The sequence below is a fragment of the Ceratotherium simum genome, chromosome 36 (genome assembly GCF_057802395.1).
Source record: "Ceratotherium simum simum isolate JZ-2026a chromosome 36, ASM5780239v1, whole genome shotgun sequence".
In the NCBI taxonomy this organism is placed as follows: domain Eukaryota; kingdom Metazoa; phylum Chordata; class Mammalia; order Perissodactyla; family Rhinocerotidae; genus Ceratotherium; species Ceratotherium simum.
The window spans coordinates 31015343-31040745 of record NC_141935.1 but is presented as its reverse complement, the minus strand read 5'-3'; the positions used below and the strand labels follow the sequence as shown (position 1 = coordinate 31040745).

General features: G+C 38.4%; 1 protein-coding gene across 1 annotated transcript in view; it reads right to left on the bottom strand.

The window, feature by feature from the left end:
• DESI2 (desumoylating isopeptidase 2) overlaps positions 1-25403 on the bottom strand; it is a 48379-nt gene that overhangs the window by 10616 nt on the left and 12360 nt on the right. Inside the window, exons 2-4 of the mRNA XM_004439594.3 lie at positions 7999-8071; positions 4898-4991; positions 3015-3156 (exon numbers count right to left, since the gene is read on the bottom strand). Of these exons, the coding sequence (XP_004439651.1) occupies positions 3015-3156; positions 4898-4991; positions 7999-8071 (309 nt within the window). The remainder of the gene's footprint in view (positions 1-3014; positions 3157-4897; positions 4992-7998; positions 8072-25403) is intronic.

The window sequence follows — 25403 nt, the reverse complement described above, 5'->3', positions numbered from 1 at the left end:
TGAAGCTAAGTGATACATATATGGAGGGCTCATTATACTGTTCTCTCTACTTTTATACATGTTCTGAATTTTTCACTAAAAATATTAATTTACAAAAGGTATTTAGACCAGCGGCATTTAGTAATGGTAATGCCACTCCACTTGCTAGTGACTGGTTTAGAAATGGGCATTTGGAGCCAGTCCTGATGACCTAGTGGATAGAGTTCAGCATGCTCCACTTTGGCGGCCTGCGTTCGGTTCCTGGATGTAGTAGCCATGCTATGGCAGCAGCTCACGCAGTATAACTAGAAGGACTTACAACTACAATATACAACTATGTACTGGGGCTTTGGAGAGGAAAAAAAAAAAAACAGAGGAAGATTGGAACAGACATTAGCTCAGGGTGAATCTTTCCCAGCAGAAAAAAAAAAAAAAGGAATTTTGCTAACTTCTTAAAAAAAAAAAAAAAAAGAAATGGGGCATTTGACCCAATTCTGGTCATGAAACATGGCCTGCTTTTGGAAAGGTTGGGAGGTTCTGGAAAAAGTCTCCCTGTTCCTCAGAGAGAACCAAAGAGAGAGACGGACTTTTTTTCTTCCTCCAGATGTTGTTGTATCTGGATACGGTGCATAAAATTGTTGCAGCTACCAGAAAACCATAAAGGGAGCTGGCCTGAGGGCACAGGCAACATCCTAAGGATGGCAGCTCAGAGATGAGAAGACCTTCGGGGGCTGACGACACACACTGCTGAGACACTGACCATTCCGACACGGAGCATGCCTTACTCTGGACTTCCTGTTTTGTGAGATAAAACGTTTCCTCATTGTTTAAGCCAATCTGAATCAGATTTGAATGAATCTAACCTGTACAGCAGGGGTTAGCAAACTTTACCTGTAAAGGGCCAAACAGTAAATACTTTAGGGTTTGCGGGCCATATGGTCTCTGTTGCAACTACTCCACTTGGCCACTGTGGACTGAAAGCAGTCAAGATGACAGGTAAACAAATGAGCATGGCTGTGTTCCAATCAAACTTGATGGATACTGAAATTTAAATTTCATACTGTAGATTCTTCTGACTTTTTTTCAACCATTTAAAAATGTAAAAACCATCTTTAGCTTGCAGGTCATATGAAACGTAGGCTGGTGCTGGCACGCAAGTTGTGATGGTCTGCTAATCCCTGTCATAGAGGAAGCATCTGAACTGATAACTGTGATGTTAAGTGATGATAATTCTTAGAATTTTTGGAACAGTGTTGAACAACAGAATACCTATATCAACAATCAGTTACACTTATCTATGATTCTGTCTATCTACAACTGGTTACATGACACACATCTTCAAACTCTGCTGTCAAAGATGTGAAAGCACGTTGGGTTTATTAAACTCTTTTAGAGTGCCTAACATTAAATTTGTTTGCCTTGATTATTGGGGTTTACCTAAAACTCTTACAACCCTCACTACCCAGAGTTCTAGTCTCAGCTCTGTCACTAACAACCAGGTGGCCTTGGCTAAGTCACTTAACTTCTGAGTCTCAGTTTCTTTAACAATTCAGCACTTCTATGAGGAAAACATGAAAACTGTGACGTAAAAGGATGGCTCCAGGGACATCCAGAATTGCTCTTTGGGCCCCCCGCTGTAACATGATTTCAGAGTTAGACCAGGGCTGAGGTGGTGTTACAGATGCTCAATAAAGCTATTATTTATTTGGGAGAGAGAATAAACCAGAACCAGAGGAAGGAATGATAAAGTACAATAAGCACTGGACTAAGGGGCCAGGGTCTAATCTGAGTTCCTGCTGATAAGTCATTTCCCCAATCGGGGCCTGTCTCCTTCTCTGCAAAATGAGGAGACTGGACTAAGTGCTGTCTAATCTCTCTACCAATTTTAACATTCTATGGATCTCTGAATGCGATCCCTACAAATGTAACGTCCAGGGTTGAGAAAGCCCTGAACCACCTTCCCTCTTCCCTGAAAATCCCCAGGTCACCTCTACAGTATCAATGCATCCATTAGACTGGTGGTGCTTCACCAACTTTTACGATCATGTGAATCATCTGAGGATGATAATGTTGAAAGGATAATGTTAATATTAACATTATGGATAATGTTAAAAGGATAATGAGGATAACGTAAAAAGGAAGATTCTGATTCAGTACATCTGTGCTGGGGCAGAAAGGATGCATATCTCACAAATTCCTAAGAGATGCTGATGCTGCTGGTCCTCAAAACACACTCTGAGAAGCAGAGCCAGAATCCACTATGGTCCTGCTCGAAAGCTGTGCTGTGAAGGCCGTGAGGGAAACGAAGAGGCCAGGGGGCCCAGCACCCTGCAGAGGGGTTCGCTGACACAGCTGTGCATTTTCCCCTTGACACCTTCACAACGTCTGCAGTTCCTGATGCTGTCACTGCCACCACGTGCTAAGAGCCAGAAGCTGGGAAGCTGTTTCAAGTGCTATTTAATTCTCTAGACCCAGTTTTATAACCTTCTGATTTCTTCCATTTTATTTTTTAAGGTCCTTTAATTTTGATCTCGTTTTGGTCTTCTGCTTGGGATTCAAGAATTGGAAAGACAAATTAAGTGCCTGGGTGATAAAGCAGGCAGAATAAAATTTCAAGATAGGAGAAATGAATTACTTATTAATAAGTAAGAGCCAGGAAAAAAATTCAAGTTGGCAACTAAAATTTAAGAGAAGAGGAATCTTAGGGGCTAAGAAGCAGAAGTCACAAAGGCATTAATTTTTTTAAAGTGAACGTTTCAGGTTGTAATAAAATGAGCTGGAATAAGAAGAGACAATTATCTGTACTCACTCGCCACCCACTGCAAAGTCATGAACAGAACTACAAGTTAAAACTGTGCTGACTCTGAAGTTACCAACTTGGGAAAGGTCGCTCACATAACAGAAAGAAATTTAATATCATATTTTAGACAACATGAAGACTCTGAAAAAAAAATATCGATTGACTATAACAGGACAGCAAGTATGCTAGTAAATATTACTTATTTGAAGAACTTCTAGGATACAATTTAATTTACCTCTGATAAAGCCGAAGAAAAGTGATTGCAGTTTTTATGCATCAAATGATAGGCGTTGCCTTTGTATTCTTTTCCCAGTTCTTCTACAATTTTCTCTATGTCATCTTCTAGGAAGTCAGTGCTCCCTAAAACAACAGCTTCTCTTAAAGAACAAAAACAAAAACAGAAAGAAAAAAAAGAAGACACCTGCGTGAGTTTTAGGTATTTATAAAAAGCATGTTTAAAGACTTGCTTATTTCCAGGAATATTATGATTGATGTAACAAAGCAGGGTTAATGTAATAAGACTATACGGTGAATGAGATACTTGTAAAATTCAATTATTTTAGTTATTACTTTTCTGCAATAAACTCTTAAGCACACTACGTCTGAATAATACAAATGCAAAATAAGTCATTTTCTTTAAGAAACAATGTCATTATACTATACATGTAATATCACAGTTATTTTTACAGCTATTGTGTCAGTAGTTACATTTCAGAGGACCAGATCCACGCTGCAAATATTCCTGCGTAACTACACTCATCATCAAAGGCTGGCCTGTTCTCACTTAGAGAATCTTTTAAGCCATCTGCCACTGTGCTGCAATGAGATGAACTGTCACACAACGACATTCTTAAGCATTATACAACTTCCCCTAAAACAAACCAAAACACAAACAGCACCCCACCTTCAAAAAAAACTACTACCCTGGAAATGAAATACACATTTTATGTAATAGAAAGTAGAATTTTAGTCAGATACAAGTTAGGCATCCAGGAAAGCTGAAAATATTTAGAAAACTCTTTTACCTAGTAGTCTTGCCAAAAGGGAGACCTAACGGACAGATTCAGGATGGCTGTATTACAGCACTCCTGTGTGTAAATGTTTCAAATTAGTGACAGGCTAAGAGAACCACGAATTTAGTAGCGATAACAATGAGTAGCCCTGTACTGAATTTCAATGTTATAACCTCATTTCACTATTTTTCACTTGGCAAGTTAGCTATTATAGGCCCAGAAGTTTCTTTAAAGCTTTTCAAAACTAAGGTCTAAATATCACTTTAAAAACAAACCTTAATTAAGGAATGGAAATTTGATAAGCAGCATTCAGATTCTCAGTGCTGTTTACTACTCATTAGGCTCCTGAGTACACTCATATCCATACATTTTAGGTTTATCAACACATGTAATGCATGTATGTACCTTAACAACAGTTTCCCGGCTAATCATAAACAGTGTCCCGTTCATTGGGAAAATGAAGAGATTTTTAATCATGGTAGGGAGGACACAATAAAACTTTCCTCCATTCCTCCCCAGATAGGAGACTGACAGGAAGCAATCATTAGATACGAACCTTTTCTAAAGCAGAACCTGAGTTATACCAAGGTAAAAACATTTTAAAATTATTTAAACACAGAATAACTTTTATGGATCCTGACTAAAAGCAACAGATTTGGGCCGGCCCTGTGGCTTGGTGGTTAAGTGCGCGCGCTGCAATGCTGGTGGCCCGGGTTCGGATCCCGGGTGCACATCGAGGCACCACTTCTCCGTCCATCCTGGGGCCGAGTCCCATATACAGCAACTAGAAGGATGTGCAGCTATGACATACAGCTATCTACGGGGGCTTTGGGGGGAAAAAATAAAATAAATAAAATCTTTAAAAAAAAAAAAATAAATAAATAAAAGCAACAGATTAGCTTATTTTAAGTACTTTATCTGGCTGATTCCCATATTTATACAACAACTTAGATTCGATTTTAAAATAAATAAAGTGTCAGCAACAAAACAACGTTCAAGAAACATTTTAACTTACTTGATTTTAATCTACACAATTCATTCTGTATGCCTGAGAACAAGCTTTGGCATCTAAGACAGTGTAATAAAAATTATCCTCCCTACTTACTTAAATTTAAAGGTTTCTCCTAGTTCAGAAGCATTTCCTGGGGAAATTTCAAATATTCCAGAAAAGGGGTAAGGATGGCCACCATAAGCAAATTCTGAAAAGAGAAAACTCATGATTTTTAGCATTTATCACACAAAATTTAATCAGAATGCTGAATTAGCTTTAATAAATGAGGAGGATAATAATACCATCTGAATATTTCTCGGTTTATTAATGCTTTCATAAACGTCTCATTTAGCTATAACTAGCATAGAACAGTTGACACAGAAGACCTGAAACTCAGATAATGAAGACACAAATGTGATTCATGTTGTTTACATGGCAGAGGAGGGTGACTCCCACTCAAAGGTGAACAGTCTGCCCATCTACCTATCACGCCAAACCAAGGAGGGGGTCAGGTCAGTGTTTTGCCACTGTCTAAATTAAAGTGATCAAATTTCAAACTTGTACTTTACTGGAAAAACTGTCTAATAACAATGAGTTTTCATGGTTCCTGAGATGAAGACTCTTGGTTTATCTTTGAGTAAGAGTGAAACATCAGCAAACCTGAGAAACTGAATTCAATTCCCCTCATTCAAGAAAAAAGAAGCTGCCAAATGAACACACACACCCACCCACATCCAGACACACAGACTCTCCACAGCACATCTTTTAGCCAGGAGAGAACTATTGTACTATAGTGAACAGCTGCCCAGGCTCATCAGACACAAGCTCTCTTCCAGAACAGAACTCAAGAATGCTTTCAAATCAGGAAGGAACTAAAATTTCGGGCTACAATTCTGATATGAGATACTTAGGTATTTAAGTGGCAAATAGCAGCAGACTTATTTAAAGAATTCAAAGCAAACGTTTAAATTAATCTCATCACTTAAAATTTATTAAATATTGGGGCCGGCCTGGTGGCGCAGTGGTTAAGTTCGTGTGCTCTGCTTTGGTGGCCTGGGCTTCACAGGCTTGGATCCTGGGCGCAGACCTATGCACGGCTCATCAAGCCATGCTGAGGCAGCATCCCACATACAAAAATAGAGGAAGACTGGCACAGACGTCAGCTCAGAGCCAATCTTTCTCAGCAAAAAAGAGGAAGATCGGCAATGGATGTTAGCTCAGAGCCAATCTTCCTCAGCAAAACAAAAAAAATCAAAATCATTAAATATAATCTTAAAAGGTCTTAGAACAAATCACGTGAAAGAACAAGGCAGATACTAAGTTGACTTTTGATTCAGACCTTTCAGAAAAAAAGCAATGATGTAGGTAAGAAATTATGTTTAGCATTCAATTTTGAAATACACATTTTTCAATTTTTTAATGATGGAATTTTATAAAACATTGTAGATAATCACGTTGGACATGAAAAGATTATGTTTGGATTTTAACTTTCTCAATTAAAGCAAGGGAAGTCGGACCCATTTACTCCTCTGTTCACGACGCAATCATTCCCTTTCAGGAACGTATTTGGCCCTAGGTTTGCTAAGCTTACGTGGACGTGTTTTGAGCCATGTTTCTAATTACTCCTAAATCATTTTATGAATGAGAGCAATGATTAGGTAGATAAAAGAGCAATGCACTGGTATAAAAGAAGACTTGGGCTCAAGCCCTAGTTCTGGTAACTATTGCTGGTGTGGTTTTCAGCAGGTCTGAACTGGGTCTCTTCGTCTGAAGGATGGAGAGAATGCCACACGCCCTTATCTGTCTCACAGCAGCATCGTTATGCGGGTCAAAACTTGATGCACTTTAAAAACTCTGAGACACCACACCAAGTCAGTTACAAAGGAATACACACACCTTTGTCAAACGAGGGAGCAAACCCACAGGCTCCGATCCCACCCACAGCAACACTCCAACCACTGAAACTCTCTGAAGAAGCTTCTTACTTCTTCTTGGGATTACTTGGTAGATGCAGCCTTTCACGTAAAAGCAGCTTAAACAGCAGATTTTTTTTTTTGTGAGGAAGATTGTCCCTGAGCTAACATCTGTTGCTAATCTTCCTCTATTTTTTGCATGTGGGACACCACCACAGCACGGCTTCATGAGCGGTGTGTAGGTCCGTGCCTGGGATCAGAACCCACGAACCCCCAGGCCCCTGAAGCCGAGTGTGTGAACTTAACCACTACGCCCCAACAGCAGATCTTTATAACCAACATTTAATATGCTACACTGTACCTGGAAGCGGCTAATGTGGAATATAAACAAGGACAGTGTAAGCACGCACTGACATAGTTAAGTAAACTAGACTTTTCTCTGTATTAGCTAAAGCTGGTATGTGGTTTTTAGAGGTAACTGAGTCAAGTGCAGTAACATATCCTAGAGGTCACAAAGACCGCCAAGCTAAAGCAAATAAGGCACCTGCGCTATAGGGTGAGTTTATGACTCATGATGAAGTCGGCCGTGTGATCTGTCTTATGCAGACCATCACCGCTTACAACTCGATCAGGAGTAGATGATCCTGTACCGAGGGGGAATCAGAATAAAGAAAAGAGCTGCTCAAAACAGAGCTGCTTGGCTGGAGTGGCTCCTGTCATGTTTTCCATAATAAAGGGTGTTACAGAATGCAAAAGGCTGGGTTAAGGACAAAGGCCATCATTCTTGAGCAAAAAGCTAAATTTAATCAAGGGCAGGATTTGCTCAGCGATATTTTAAAACTGTGTAACTATTCACTTGTAGGTCTGCAAAAACAAATCTATTACTGCAATTCCCTCAGGAAACTGGTGTTTCATGTTGACACTCACTGGTATCAACCCTTTTCCAACCAAAATGATTGTTCTTACCACACTATTTTTCAAAATGTAAGGTTTCTTAGGAACTCCAATATATATTAGAGCAAAACTGTCATGGTATAATAAACTCAAAAGGAAAATATTTTTTAAGACGTAGTATTTAAAATAAAAGATAACTAAATGAATATGCAGTCATGTACTTTAAGTATTTTCTCCCCAAATACATTCTACTTTGGGCATTTTTCCAAAATGCAGCATAAACAAATATGGGGAGATTTTCTTCTCCTTTCTACAATAAAATTAAAAAAACGCACTATAGTTATGATTTTGCAACTCCTTTAAAGGACAAAAATCTTCAGAAAGTATAGATAGTGTGTATCCACGTACCTCTGCCATATACTTCAATTCCTGAATGAAAAACTCCAATTCCAATGGATGAGGTGTATTCGTTCATCCAGTACTAAGAAGAAAAGAAAAGATTCAGAATATCTGCTCATTTACAACTCAACTCCCCATTACAGGAAGCTACTACTCCCCAAATCTTTCACTGCACATTTAGGTCTTTCTAATCCCATTTCTTGGTATTTTTCCTTACAGCTCTGAAACCCCCATGACAACGACCCACTTGGTCCTATCTTTGTGCCTTTGCCTGTGCCACAGCCCACGTGGAACGCCTGCCTGGGTCACAATGAAGGTCTCCACTTGCGTACAAGCACATTATCTAAGGTTTAGGGCATAAGCCACAAAACCTAAACCTGGTGAGGCTGGAAAAAAATTGATACAAAAGCTCTCCTGCTAGTGACTTAAAAAAAATCACATATAATGTCTGCTTTCATATCTATTTTTCTTCTATTTTAAGCTTTTCCTTTCCTTCTCTGGTGAGCTCCCTGAAGACAGGGATATTTTATTCTTTTTAAAACAACATTTATGGCATATATGTCCTGATTCAGCTCGAAGTTTGATAATGACAGTACAGGAATAAATAATATGAGGAACAAAGGTTAGAACAATCTTCTTACTGTTGGCATGAATGAAAATTTCCCAGAAAAGGTGATATCTGAAGTAGGGTGTTTAGACACATATGAGATTTCCTAGATAGAAAATTTGGGGGGTAGGGTAGAGGGGAATGGGAAGAAATGCCAGGAAGAGGGAAGAGGATGCACACAGGTAAGGTGGTCTGAAATGATGGGGGGACCGTGAACAGGGTTGAGAAGGGATTGGAGAGGGTTACGCCCAGGAGAAGGTGCGTGAGTTAACAGCTCATTACACAAACTCTGAGGTAACACTTAACAGTGTTACAAACCTATCGGATTTCTCTCAGGTTAGAGGATAGGTAATTGGTCTTTAATTTTTCTAGGTTTATTCAAGTCTTAACCTTGGCTCCAGACTTTAGCCCGTTTCTCCCAGACCTGGGAAAATGCACATTCCCATACACTGCAGGAGGAAGCATAAATGGATAAGTTGGGCTTTTTTCCTAAAATGTACCTGGAAGAAAAACCAAGCTATAATAAACAAGAAATATTTGAAAAAGAGCAAAGGACTTTCTCATCTATATATAAAAAATATTCATTATGGGGCCGGCCCTGTGGTGCAAGCGGTTAAGTGCGCGCCATCCGCTGTGGCGGCCCAGGATTCGCCGGTTCGGATCCCGGGCGTGCACCGACGCACTGCTTGGCAAGCCATGCTGTGGTGGCGTCCCATATAAAGTGGAGGAAGATGGGCATGGATGTTGGCCAAGGCCGGTCTTCCTCAGCAAAAAGAGGAGGGTTGGCAGATGTTAGCTCAGGGCCGATCCTTCTCACAAAAAAAAAAAAAAAAAATCATTAAAACAGTACGTATGGTACTGTTGCAGGAACAGATCCTTGTATGTATAAGAATCTGTATGAATCTGTATGATAAAGGTGGTATTTAAAATTAATGATAAATTATTAAAAATGTGTTGACAAAACTTACTATGCATAAAAATAAATTCCACGTATCAAAAATTCTGGTGTCTAAAAATAATATACTAGAAAAAAATTTAATTAGATTGAAAAAAATCTTAGATGGGAAAAGGCAACCTAAGTAAAGCAAAACCTAGAATTTATAGAGGAAAACAAGATACTCAACATAAACATTTACAACTTTTTATTGTGTAAAACTACATAAACAAGATCAAAAGATAAATCACACACAGGGAGACAACATTTGTAACACACATAACGAAGATTAGTACGAGAATACAAGTCTCCCTCTCTATCTACTTTATCTGGTTCCTGATCATGGACAGCCAGAATTTGAATGGCAAGTAAGGAAAGTGAGGGATACCTTTTTATCTGAATTTGTATTTGGATGGAGAGTAGTGACAGTGCACAGAGCAAGGAATTCCTCACAACATTTATCCAATTCTACTGAATTTCAGAGTTTGGGCAGCAAAAGTTCAGACAGCAAGGGATACTGCATATAAAAGTGCCATTAAAAAGAAAAAAAACCCTCCAGGGCCAGCCGGGTCGTGCAAGCGGTTAAGTGCGTGTGCTGCGCTGCAGTGGCCCGGGGTTTGCCAGTTCGGATCCCGGGCGTGCACCGACACACTGCTTGGAAAGCCATGCTGTGGCGGCGTCCCATATAAGGTGGAGGAAGATGAGCATGGATGTTAGCCCAGGGCCAGTCTTCCTCAGCAAAAAAAAAAAAAAAAAAAAAGAGGAGGATTGACAGATGTTAGCACAGGGCTGATCTCCTCACACAAAAAAAACAAAAAACAAAAACCAAAAACCCCACAGACAAGTGAGCCATCATAGAGGAAATCAGTGGCCAACAAACATGAACTAACAGTTGTACTAGTAACAGAAAAATACTAATTAAAACAATAAGCTACCATTCCTTTTTTAATCCATCAGATTGGCAAATATAAAAAATACTGCTAATTCTTGGTGTTGGTAAGGGTGTGAAGACAACACTGCAGAAGCCTGAATCAATGATGGGTAATGAATCACTCCACCTCCTGAAGCCTATTCTACAGAAATACCTGAACACACGCAAAGACATGCCCAGGATATTAACTGCAGTTGTCCATAAAGCTGAAAACAATCTAAATATCAGTAGGGGAATGGTTAAATAAATTATGGTACATCCATATTATGAACTATCATAGAGCTACTAAAAAGAATGCGATAACTCAATACATATGGACGTAAAAAGATATCTAAGATACAAAAAGTAAAAAGCCCAAGTCATAATATATTATCTGTAGCATGATCATATTTTTGTAAAATAAATAAGTATGCCCTATGTATGTTTACATGCTAAATACAGAAAAATAAAACAAAACCACCATCAACTACAACTAAAGAAGGTGTGAAGCATACAGATCAAGCTGCTACTAGTTTGGGGGAGGGGACTAGACATAGCTGGGGTAGAAATGGAGTATAAAGGGACACTTGCACTTTTAACTCTATATATTTCAGGATTGTTTTTCTAAACTTTTGAAGAATGTGTATTACTACTTTTATAATTAGAAAAATATTGTTTTAAAGTAAAATACTATACTCTATTAGCTTAACAGGTTTTAATTTATTTGCATCTTTATACTATCATAAGAGAATAAGCTGTAAATATACAAACCACCGTAAGCACAAAGTTATTAACTGCAGTATTATTTGTGTTAGCAAAATATTGGTAACAACTTAAATGTGCGCCTATAGGTACTGATTGAATAAACTATGATATATTCACACAATATCTGGAATTCTCTGCAGCCATAAAAAGAAGGGGGATGCTCTCCAGGAACTGATAGGGAGCAATTTTCAGGGTATACTTGTTAGGGGAACAAAAGCAAGGTGAAAAATAATGTATACATAGTACATTATGTATATACTTTTGTACAAGAATATCTATATGTGGCTGTGTCTACATCTTAAACCAGAGCCAGCAAACTACATCTGCAGGCCAAATCTGACCCACCTCCTATCTCTGCAAAGTTTTACTGGAACACAGTCATACCCATCCGTTTACAAATAGTTGATTGCTGCTTTCATGCTACAAAGGCAGAGCTGAGTGGTGTGACAGACCCTTAAAATATTTATTATCTCACACATTACAGAAAAAGTTTGTGTAAGACCCCTGTCTTTGCAAATGTCTATGTGCTTATTTTTGCAAAAAAGAAACAGAAGGAGAATAAATTGGCAACTCATGATGAAAAGGGTTATCTATAGGAGAAGGGTGAAAGGGAAAAAGGAGACTTCCTGACAATATCTTTAGTTTTGAAATTTGAACCACGTAAATGTTTTACATATTCAAAATTAAATTACAAAATAGGAAAAAAAAAGCACAGCTTAAAACTGAATTCAAACCAAATGAACCTAGTTGTGTAGCAAATTGATAACATAACTAACTACACACACACAAAAAAGATTTAAGTAACTTCTGAATACAGTACTCTGCCTAAACACCCTTAATGGGATATACTCTAAGGACAAAAAGAAGTGCAAAGAAATCCTAAACTTAGAAGATTTGTCATTCGTAGTGGTACTAGCGTAATAATTCTAAAACTATTTTGTATGTGCTGTAGGATAGAGCTAATGAGTAAATATACTGATACTGGTGGGAACCAGAGCTGTCCATGTAGGTGAAGGAAGATGTAAACACGAAGGAGGGAGAGGTAAAATCCCTGTGGTGACCGATTTTAACTGGCAGCATCTGTATGAACTCATGATTTAAAAACTATATATCATGTAGCTCTGCCCAGCGAAGTAGAAGCAATAAAAGTACTATCCAGATCTTGGTTTCTCTATTAAAAGGAACCAGGGCTCTTTGGAGAAATGGTTGATTCCAAGTTGGAGCAGAAAAAGCGCAAGGTAAGAAGTGCTCAGAGAATGGTGGAGACATGGAAAAATGATACAGAAACTGGCTTGAAGGGACTTCCATCGGTCAACTTTGGGAGATTTTGAATATCAAAAAGAGTAATGATAATAATGGACCATAACATATTGAATAAGAAGATAATCCCTGAGTCCACAGTAATAAAAGAAAGGGAAAGGCGGGAAAGCTGTTCTCTACAGAAGAAAGCCAGCTTATGTAGATGTGAGGGCAGAACCAGCTAATCACTATTTTGCAGCCCCAGCTGATTCAGGCAAGGCTCATGGATGCCAAAACCACTCAGAGAAGGTTGTTGGAGAACAATGTTCATATGGTCTCAAAGAATCAACCCCACATTTCCCTAAATTATGAGGAGAAAAGACACCTTTACAATGGAGAAATATGGTGAACATCACCTTATCCAAGTGATTAAACTGAGTATTGTCAACAGCTGGACAAACTGAGGTTATGTGTCTCCTGATGGGACAAAACAGAAAGGCCATAACATTTCCCTTCTTAGTGTTCTTGTCAAATACAGTGTGTTACACAGAATATAACCATAAGGAAAAATCAGCTAAGTCTGGATTGTGGGACATTTTATAAGAAAAGCGGCCTGGTCTTTTAAAAAATAATGACATCAAAGTCAAAAGAAGGGTAAAGACATGACAACTAAATGCAACGAAGGAACCTTGACTGGATCCTAGATTTAAAAAAAAAAGCTAAAAAGGACATTATTGGGACAATTGGGGGAAATATTAATATGGACTATACACTAGATATCATTCTATCAATTGAAAATATCTTTGGTGTGATACCAGTACTGTGGTTGGGTAGAGAACATCTTCTTAGGAAATGCATGCTGAAGTAATTTAGAGATGAAATGCTATGCCTGTGACTTACTGTACACGTGAGTGTGAGAGAGGAGAGCAGGGGAGGGAAAGAGAAAGCCAACATGATTCACCACGGCGAAGCTAGGTGAAGAGGGTATAGACTGTGCTCTTCTTTCACCTTTTTTTTGGAGGTTTAAACATTTTCAAAGTGAGAAGTTGGGAACTAAAGAGAATGATTTAGTCCCTGCCTCCTTATGACAGAAGAGATGCCTTTCCAAGTTTCTTGCTATGCTCCTACTTTCTTCCCTTTTTCACAGAAAGAGAGTGGAAAGTACTATGAGGTGATCATGCTAGTCTGCATAAAAATCCTGCTAGCCTTTTTCCAGTCGGTCGTTTCCTTGGCAGCCAACTTCTAGGACTTAACTGGCTTTTCCAATTGAGAAATCCCACTGCTTATACTGTTTGCAACCAATAATTCGGGCTGTATATTGCTGATTTCCTTAACAACATCAACAGGCTTTTGTTCTGGACGCAGACAGCTCTACTTTAAAGTGACCTTTTCTCTTTTTACAGCATGACCTTCTCTTTCCAAATACAGAATATTTTCCAAAAAGAGATATATACATAATGCTTTGTCTGCAACAATCAACAGGTTTTAAACTCTTAGTAAATTGAACATTTATTTCCATTTAATGTCTACTATCACTTAATTTTAACAATTTATCTTTTAGTTGGGCAGTAAATAGCCTCCTGAAAGTGCTTTTATAATAAATTTCTATAACAGGAATCCAAATGTTTTATTAAGAGACAAAAAAGGTTTTCATGGAAAAAAAAAAAACGCATACCCAAACAGTGACTTTTGGCCAAAGGGTTAAGATAGGGTTAGAATGGGAATGCACCTGTCAGAGTGGGGATCCTGTACTGAGAAATCTCTTATTCTCCGCGCTTTCACAAATGAAAATAATCCCCTCCATGCTCAGAACTCCTGTGTGTTGCCTGGGTACACACTATACTACTTTAGTCCGAAATTGCCCTGCATTCAAGACTTTATGTTCTAAAAAATAAAATGGTAAGTTTGGACACATTTTATAAATTGAGAAATCCATAAAATGAGAGAAACTTAAAAATGAAAGAGAAATGTACCATCCCAAATTCTGGTCAGCCCTTTGGAGTTCACTGTAATGGGATCTGGTCTATGTGAGGTTTCTAAAGAACTGCAGAGGCACTACAATGAAACATGAGTACCTGACAGCTTTGCAAGCGGCAGCGTTACCTCCATTCTCAGACGGGAAGGTGGACAACCAGGTCGAGTGTTCTTGCTCAGGGTTATAGGAAGCATGCAAGTTGCTAGGAAAAGGATTTCTTAACCTAGAGATATTCCTTTTGACAGTATTACCCGCGACTCCTACATTATTATTTTTTTCCCCAAAGGCTCTGTTTCAATATTCTGCGCGAGGTGGGAATTAATGTTGATGTTGTTTATTCATTGTTAGCAATAACAATGAGGGGCTCAGTACATCTCCGCTTTTAACATTTCTTTGTATTTTCTATTCCTAGAAAGGCTCCCAAATTTAAGAGTTAATTTCTTTATGAGATTAAAGTAACTGTTTACTGGTTAGAAATCTATGAATAGACATCTCTATTGACCCTACAGAAATAAAAAGGATTATAAGGAATACTATGAACATCTGTATACCAACAAGTTAGATAACTAAGATGAAATGGATAAATTTCTGGAAAGACACAAACTACCGAAACTGACTCAAGAAGAAACAGAAAGTCTGAATAGATCTAAGATGAATGAGAATCAAAGAAAAGAGAATGAACCAGTAATTTAAAAACTATCCACAAAGAAAAGCCTATGACAAGACAATTTTGGTGAATTCTACCAAATATTTAAACAAGAATCAATACCAATTCTTCACAAACTGCTCCACAAGACAGAAGAAAAGGGAACACTTTCCAACTCATTCTATGAGGCCCGCATTAACTTGACACACACACAAAAACACAACAAGAAAACTACAGATCAATATCTCTTATGAATACAGACTCAAAAATTCTCAACAAAATACTAGCAAATTGAATCCAGCAACACACAAAAAAGGTTATACACCATGACCCAATGGGATTTATTCCAGGAATGGAAGGTGGGTTTAATATCCAAAAAAATCAATTAATGTAATATACCATATCAATAAAATAAAGGACAAAACCCACATGATCATCTCACTATAATTAGAAAGCATCTGACAAAATCCAACACCCTTTCTTGACATAAACACTCAACAAACTAGGACTATAAGGAAACTTGCCCCTTTATGGGCATCTACGAACAGTACACAGCCAACTTTCATCATGCTTAACGATGAAACACTCAATGCTTTCCCTCTCAGATCAGGAACAAGATAAGGATGTCCTCTTTTGCCACTTTCATGAAATACTGTACTGGAGATTCTAGCCAGGCAATCAAACAAGAAAAAGAAACAAAAGGCACCCATATTGGAAAAGAAGAAGTAAAATTATCTCTATTTACAGATGACATGATCTTGTACACAGGAAAGCATAAGGAATCCACTAAGACACGATTAAAACTAATAAACAAGATCAGCAAGGCTGCAGGGTATAAGACTAATATATAAAAATCAATCGTATTTCTATATACTAACAATGAACAATACAAAAATGAAATAAAAAAATCCATTTACAGTTGCATCAAAAAATATTTAGGGATAAATTTTACAAAAGAACTACATGACTTATGCCTGAAAACTATAAAACATTATTGAAAGAAATTAAAGAAGACCTAAATAAAGGGACAGTCCATGCTCATAGATTAGAAACTTAATATTGGAGACAGCAATACTCCTCAAATTGACCAGCAGACTCATTTCAATCTTTATCAAAATCTCAGCTGCCTTTTTCTGCAGAAATTGACAAGCTGATGCTGAAAATTCAGGGGACCCAGACTAGCCAAAACAATCTTGAAAAAGTTGGAAGACTCACAGTCCCTGATTTCAAAACTTAGTACAGAGCTACAGTAATCAAGACAGGGTGTTACTGCAATGAAGACAGACAAACACATCAATGCAATAGAATTCAATTCAGAACTACACCCTTACATTTATGATCAACTGATCTTCAACAAGGGTGCCAAGACAATTCAGTGGGAAAGAAATAGTCACTTCAAGAAATCGAACTGGGACAACTGGACATCCACATACAAATGAATGAAATTGGACTCCTACCTCCCGCCATATACAAAAATTAACTCAAAATGGATCAAAGACCTAAGTGTAAGAGCTAAAACCATAGAACTCTTAGAAGAAAAAACAGGTATATCTTCATGATCTTAGATTAGGCAATGGTTTCTTGGATGTGACACCAAAAGCACCGGTAACAACAACAACAAAAAATAGATAAAGTGAACTTCATAAAAATTAAAACCTTCTTTGCTTCAAAAGACACTAACAAGAAAGTGAAAAGGCAACATAGAGACTGAGAGAAAACACTGGCAAATCATATATTTGATAAGGGACTTACATCCAGATATATACAGAACTCTTAAAACTCAAGAATAAGACAAATAACCCAATTAAAAAATGGGCAAAAGATCTAAATAGGCATTTCTCTAAAGAAGATATACAAATCAAAACTATCATTAGATACCACTTCACATCTAGTCAGATGACTATAATCAGAAAGACAGATGATAAGTGTTGACAAGACTGTGAGAAACTGGAATTCTCACATACTGCTGATGGGAATTTAAAATGCTAAGACAGTTTTGGAAAAGTCTGGCAGTTCCTCAAAATATTAAACTTAGAGTTATTATATGACCCAGCATTTTCACTCCTGGGTATATACCCAAGAGAAATGAAAATATATAGCCACACAAAAACTTGTAATCAATGTTCATAGCTCCATTACTTATAATAGCCAAAAAGTGAAAACAATCTAAATGTCCATCAACTGATGAAAGGATAAATGAAGTGTGGTATATCTATACAATGTAATATTATTTCTCAATAAAAACAAATGAAGTACTGATGCATGCTGCAACATGAATGAAGCTTGAAAATATTATGCCAGGTGAAAGAAGCCAATCACAAAAGATCACATACTGTATAATTCTATTTATATGAAATGCCCAGAATAGGTAAATCTATACAGATAGAAAGTAGATTAGTGATTACCTATAACTGGGAGGTTTGTAGGGAAATGGGGAGTGATTGCTAATGGGTATACAGTTTCTTTCTGGGGTGACGAAAGTTTTCTAATATTGATTGTGATGATGGTTCTAGAATTCTGTGAATATACTAAAATCCATTGAATTGTACACTTTAATGGGTGAACTTTATGGTATGTAAACTGTGTCCCAATAAAACTGTTTAAAAAATGCTAAGAATGGAAGTGAAGGATCTACTAACTTGTACCAAATGGCAGAAGAGTGTATTTTATAGTTGGCAAATCTAAACAAAAATTATTCTATAAATAGGATGAGTCTCCCAAGGATAAATTTTCATTAAAATACAACACACAGGGGCCGGCCCGGTGGCGCAAGCGGTTAAGTGCGCGCGCTCCGCTGCAGCGGCCCGGGGTTCGCTGGTTCGGATCCCGGGCGCGCACCGACGCACTGCTTGGCAAGCCATGCTGTGGCGGCGTCCCATATAAAGTGGAGGAAGATGGGCACAGATGTTAGCCCAGAGCCATCTTCCTCAGCAAAAAAAGAGGAGGATTGGCAGATGTTAGCACAGGGCTGATCTCCTCACAAAAAAAAAAAAAAAAAAAAAAAAAAAATACAACACACACTTTGTTCTTTAAAAAAAAACAAAAGGAATTTGGCATTATAACAAAGTTTCCCCTGTTACCAAAATGAGAACCAAGAAGTTGAAGAAAGTTTCCATTTCCCTGATCTTCTTCTAAGAAATGGTCCAATATAAACTTTACTACGAATGAAATAAAATACACAGACTACGAGTGTGGGGGTGTCAACCAAAAAAAAAAAAAAATATTAAGTGAAAAAAATACTACTACCCTAAAATATTTTCTAATAACACAAAAGATGGTCCAATTAGTTCTTGAACTCTTATCCCCAATCAAAAACCTTTAAATAGTTGACTTCTCAAATTACAGACTGCATTCCTAATTCTAGACAGTTGCCTTCAAAAACGTGAAAAACAGGATACAAACAAGATCATCAACAGAAAAAACAACTTTAAATATAGATTTTCCTCAACTTACGATGGGGTTATGTCCCAATAAACTCATCATAAATTGAAAATATTGTAAGTTGAAAATGCATTTACTATAACTTACTGATCATAGCTTTTTAGCTTAGCCTACCTTAAACGTGCTCAGAACACATACATTAGCCTACAGTTGGGCAAAATCATCTAACGCAAAGCCTACTTTATAAAAAAGTGTTGAATACCTCATGTAATTTATTGAATGAACCCTGTTCTGAAAGTGAAACAGAATGGTTGTAAGGGTATCAGCTGTTCACCCTCATGATCACGTGGCTGATGGCCACCAGCATCACGAGAGGCTCGGACTGCAGAATGCTAGCCAGGAAAAGATCAACATTCAAAACCTAAAGCACGGTATCTACTGAATTATACTGCTTTCACACCATCGTAAAGTTGAAAAATCATAAGTTGAACCATTGTAAATCAGGGACTGCCTATATATGTATTATGGTCAGCCACCTCTTCATATATGAACAGCAGCATATTACTGAAGAAATTTTTAGAACTTACATTATCAAGTAAATTAAATGTTTTTCTTTGTTGTGATTTTTTTTCTGAATGGATTCTGAAGAAAACAGGGTAAACCTTCCATGGAGAGTTGGTCAGAGAGAGAGAGACTCTTCCAAATGTTTCTGCTCCTGTTGGGCTTCCTAGCTCTATTATTAGAGAATATGCTTGGAAGGCTCAATCTTTCAAAACCGGGCAGGCTGCCTGCAGAAGACAGGCGTTTAATTCACGGTCAGCAGGCTCATTGAGTCCTCTGCCTCCAAGTCCTGCCAGGGCTATGCAGACAATACGGATGATGCCTATTTTAAGTGGAGATTTAATGAGATAACTGTAAACAAAAAGTATATCAGGACTGAGGCTTTCAGTGAATGATTTCAGTTGTGAAATCCCCCACAATAATTTGCTGTTGGTAGTTAATCATGCTGAAGTAATTGCTATCATCTCATAGTTTAAGATTTTTGAAATTAATAGTAGTGTATCTCAATGCTTCTCTAACGTGGTTTCTGTCTTTTGTCATAACTTTAAAAAATTATTTATTGCCATCAAAACATTTCACGTGACATCTCCGGAGCAAAAATCTCCCTAAAAAGCTCAACAGAGGGCCGGCCCGGTGGTGCAGCAGTTAAGTGTGCGCGCTCCACTTCAGCGGCCCGGGGTTCGCAGGTTCGGATCCCGGGCACGCGCTGATGCACCGCTTGTCAAGCCATGCTGTGGCAGGCGTCCCACATAAAGTAGAGGAAGATGGGCCGGGATGTTAGCCCTGGGCCAGTCTTCCTCTGCAAAAAGAGGAGGATTGGCATCAGATGTTAGCTCAGGGTTAGTCTTCCTCACAAAAAAAAAAAAAAAAAAGCTCAACAGAGCCTCTCAAACTTGCCATGTGGAAATTCATGCTTTTGTAGAACACCATAACAGATACTTTCTAACAAAAATATATCCTAAATATGCAACATGAAATCACAGCCAAGAACATGCGTCCATGAAAAACAAACAAACAAAACAAGCTGCTGAATTAGGCATGACTGGCTGTTAGCAAGATTTCTGCTAATTCTTGTTGGATATGTCTTCACTGATTTTGTTGTCTAAATAGTAGCAGATGCCAAAGTTTAAAACTACATACGTGGGAAAAATGGATATAAAATGGGATAACCCAGGACAATTTTATCCAAAAGCTTAGCTTTGTATGTAAACTGGGGAAGAACCACTTTTATTGCTAGAGCTTGGTCCAAGTGTAGGAGTACAACCAGCACTCAGGAGACCAGCTGAAGAACTGCTGCACTGAGAGCTACAGAAGCTGGGCTGGAGCTACACCTAAGGAGACTGGGGCCAGCCTTCAGAGGAAGTTCATCGCGCGAAGGCCATGCCGCGTGAGGGAGAAATGACACAGAACACGAGGGCAGAGCCACTAAAGGAGGCTGTCCATTCACGTTTACCCAGTGCTGACAACTAGATGACCCCTCGGCGATTATATGAGAAATCAGAGGTTGTCATTTGATAGTTTACAGCTTATTCTTGTCAAACCCTTCCTAACACGCCAAAGGAAAACAGTAAAGCAGCCAGATGCTACCACAACACAGTCTCCCTCAAACCACAGAGCAGCGGCCGAGTTACCACATCTCCATGTCAACCACCCATCTGAGCCCTCCACACTGCGGCTCTCATGGGGTCAGCTTCATCAACGCTCCCTCCCTGAGGGTCGAATGGGAAAGCCCATGATGTTCCCCTATTCCAGTTTAGATCACAAAGGCAATGCTTCTATTATATTTTAATTTACCTCAGAGATTACTGCTTGGATAAAAAAGGGCGATCCAAGCATTACAATTTACACAACTATAGTGGAAAAGACACTGGGTTGAGTGCCAGGAGACTGGGGCTCTTTCCTTGGTTTCTTCACACATGTTTGATAATTTTTTAAGGTACCCAACCTGTCTCAAAAAGTGTTTGATTCCAATTCAGATCCTGGAGACAGAACGCCTTGATTCAAATTCTGGCTTCACCTTTTACTAGCTGTGTGACCTGGCGAAAGACGTTTATCTTCTCTGTCCTTCTTTATAAAATGGGGACAACAAACAGTACCTACCGCAGAGGACTACTGTGAGGACTCAACGAATTCATACGTATAGTAGCAGACACACATATTTATCGACAATGCGAGCCTCCCTAATATTTATGTTCTACATATTGGGAAAGGGCTGTATGCACGTGTAAATAAGCAGATCAGTTCTGAGTATCTGTTAATTCTCAGAGTTTTCAAGAATCTTTGGGAGCTGATGTCAAATTACCAAGAAGAGTGACTCACTAAACTGAATAGCAAACAATGGCAGAGTTAATTTGCCTCTACTTTTAAGATTCCTACCAGCAATTATTCTTATTCTTGAGAAGCACAGACTTGAGTAAAAGGTCGCTGTAAGTAATCCCTGGTTTTATAGGATGCTTATACATTCATGAGAGACACGAGCAGAGGGCTGGAGAACCACGTCTCACTTTGGGGCTAGGACCCTATAGTCCTGTACTTCCTAAGTCCAGGGAGATGGTACGTATACAGACGAGGGCCAACGAAGAACCACTGACCACGCTTTACTGTCTCTGATGCCAACCAGTGTCACTGGAGTCTGGAAGGCTTCTCAAAGCAAAGTATCACTATAATAGAAGGTAAGAGGAAAGAACTCGTAGAAAAAAATTATCATCTTAAAAAATGTGGGAAGGGGCTGGCCCGGTGGCGTAGCAGTTAAGCGCGCACGTTCTGCTTCGGCGGCCCGGGGTTCACAGGTTCGGATCCTGAGCACGCACGGATGAACCACTTGTGAAGCCATGCTGTGGTGGCGTCCCATGTAAAGCAGGGGAAGATGGGCATGGATGTTAGCCCAGGGCTAATCCTCCTCAGCAAAAAGAGGAGGATTGGCATCGGATGTTAGCCCAGGGCCAATCTATTTCAGCAAAAAGAGAATTGGCAACAGATGTTAGCTCAAGGCTGCTCTTCCTCACACACACACACACACAAAAGTGGGAAGGCAATAAATACACAAATAAGTACAAATACTTTTGAGCTCAATCTTGCCTCAATGCAAAAAATTGGCCTAAATACTTCCATTTACTATTTTAAAGCACTGTTTACAGAAGTGAATTGACTGTGCTATATTATGGTGATATATTAAAATGTTAAAGTATTCTTCTGATAGAGAACTTTCATTAAACTACATTTTAGTCAGTGATTTGCCTTAACAATTTAATAAAATTTTACGCTTCTTGTTTGAAACCAACAACAATGATAAATGCTATCTCCCTAGTCTGGAACTTCAGACACTTAATCTAACCACTTAGGGCCTGGGCCTGACTTCCTTCAAAGGTCGTATTAAATGATCTGAGTATAAAGTACGATTGCTTCCCCTGAAAAGCTAGAACCAGTGTTCATGTGGATTAAAGTCTTTTACTTACTTACGATAAAACGGTGCTTAGGGAATAGAAAAGGCGTTTCAATTACTGAGTTAAAAATCCCAAATAAACTGTGACTAGCGAAGGCTGTGGGACAGTTACTACAGTGCCACTGTGCATCAAACTGTCCTTGATGCTCACACTGTGAAACTACCTCATGCGATCTTTTTGGTACCACTGGATTGAGTCCAAGGTGATCTTAGGACAAATGCTATTTAATAGCAAATCATATTAAAATGCTATCTATAGGGCCTTAACATCAGGTTAGTCATAAAGCAGAGAGTCAATAAAAAACTCACTGAATGAACTGACTGAGGTATTCTAGTATCTTTTTTAGATGAAATCATGAACATCCAAGACTATGTCTGTTAACTTGCTTTATACTGTAAGAAAGATGGCACCACATACAGATTCTTTTCATTATTATTATTTCTAAGAAAATGTCCAGTCTTTTCACTACCAGAGAATATTATCTAAAATAAGCACATCACTCACTTTCTAGGTCTTAGAAAAAAAATCTTCATATAACAAAAACATTTTCATTACAATGTTATTTATAAATTGTTGATAGCATTAGGCATTAAGCTTTAATCTTTGAAAGTAATCTCTCCCGATTACAAAAGATTTGCCAGTAATTTATTAGATAATAGTGTTCCAAGTTTTATAAACATTTTGTAAAGTTTCTTTTTTTCTTTTTGAGACAATGTAGCCAAACACAAACATATGCACTAAAGTTGGGTCACCATACCTCCTAGTCAGCTGGGATAGGCCTGATTCACATCTGTTTCAGTGCAACTATTCAGCCTGCATCCTCTTTCACTCAAGTCCTAGTTTTCTTTTTTTTTAATGAGAATGTGAGAATGACATCTCTTTTCATTTATTTTTATTTTTTTCCTTTTTTCTCCCCAAAGCCCCAGTACATAGTTATGTATCACAGTTGTAGAGTTGGAGCTCTTCTATGTGGGGTGCCGCCTCAGCATGGCTTGACGAGCGGTGAGTAGGTCCGCGCCCGGGATCCGAACCGACAAATCCGGGGCTGCCGAAGCAGAACACGCGAACTTAACCTCTATGCCACTGGGCCGGCCCCAAGTCCCAGTTTTGATAATAAATTTGAAGGTTAGCCTAAGGCTGGTCTTCTTAAGGACTGTATTTTGAGTCTTAAAAGCTCCTAAGCATTGCCCTGAACTCAGGAGTGTCAGTACACATGTAACTACACACTTACACGATAACCTAAAACCAAGGAAGACGTGGCGCTACGTAATCTGTATAGAGCTCAAGTTTCCTCCTCTTTATTGACCAGGCAAACTAAATTTCAAAAACAAACTACTGTGCTTACCAAAGGATCTAATTTTTAGGACCCAAAATAAGCTAGACACAGGATCACTGTGAATTGTTATTAAAGGAGAATAGATTTTAAAAAGTGAAATCAATAGTGACCCAGATGCTCCCTAAATATTTTTAAGACTAAACTTATTTTCTATAACCCACAGTTTGACTCTACTAGTGATGAGAAATAGATGGGACAGGGTACACCTACACCAGAAAACCAAATTCTTGGCAAATCTCTCCTATCAGGCACTTACTTTAGTCATGTCTATGGCTGGTGTCAAATATGTTGGTAAAATCTTGACACTTCTTTTAAGAAGGCCTACTTGTGCTTGACTATCCTCCTGGATTGGGAACTAAAATGCATGAGATCTGAGACCAAGCCTTACTTCTGTATCCTCCATTTCGCTTAGTGTACTGTATTATACTTACTAGACCACTCAAATACTTGAATGAGCTGAAATGTAGTAGGGAGTATGTAATGGTTTTCCCTCTGTCCTGTTCTTAAATGTGACCTATGGAAAAGAGCATCTCCATTCTTTCACTCATTCAAGAAATATTTACTGAACACCTCCAATGTGCCAAACACTAGCAATACAGATGCCAACATGATGAAGTTCCTGTTCTCAGAAAGCTTGCACTCTTGAGAGGTGTCTTTTAAACTGCAGGCTGCAATCCACTAGAGAATTCTGAAATCATTTCAGTGGGTTACACCAGCATTATTTTAAATGAATGAAACATAATGGCATAGAACTTAGAGGACATCATGCATAGCAAGGTGTTTCCTGAACATTTGGTTTCAGTTACATGTGTGTATAATGGGTATGATGTAAAATGCATCTCTTAGTTGGTCCAGGATAAAATTGAGACATGCTGTTCTGGAAGGGTCCCCTAAATTGCTTCTCAGTTTAAATTTCATTTTAAATGTTTACTTGCCAGCAAAGCTATAAATAAAGCAAGTTAGACAACAGTGATTTAGTAATATGTAGGCACACCTCCTGTGTCAGGGACTCTGCTAGACACCGGGGATATAATGATGATTAATTCACAGTCCTTGTCCATAAGGAACTCATTAAGAATGTAAACAATCAATCACAATTTGATAAGTGTTAAAACAGAAATATGTGCATACATAGTAAATTAATAACTCATTTTTTGGATGCCACTCTAAGCTGTATTTTCACTTATTCTGTCTTTCATAATGATAATAGTCCTCAAAAAATATGTAAATTACTTTAGGGATGTTCAGGCAAGTAATTTTCCCAAGGTCACATGATGAGCAGCTAAGCTGTAAACAGAGGCTAGGTTTCTTAGCTTTCACCTACTGCTTTTTCTAGCACACAACTCCTTCCTAATAGATAGCCTCATACGGCCTTGATTCTCTTTAGAAGATCTTGAAGTATCCTGAACAACTTTAGAGCAAGATGGAGATCATTACTATTAATTCATCATTTTTCTTTAAGTGTGAAATTATGGTGACCCCTCATGTATCATCACAAGTAAAAAGAAAAAGCCATCACCTACCATTTGCCTAAATGCCATATAAGTGCCCACCTGATCACTCATTTAGTAATGTAGCGACCTCCTATTCTGGGAAATACAACTAACCCTCACATCT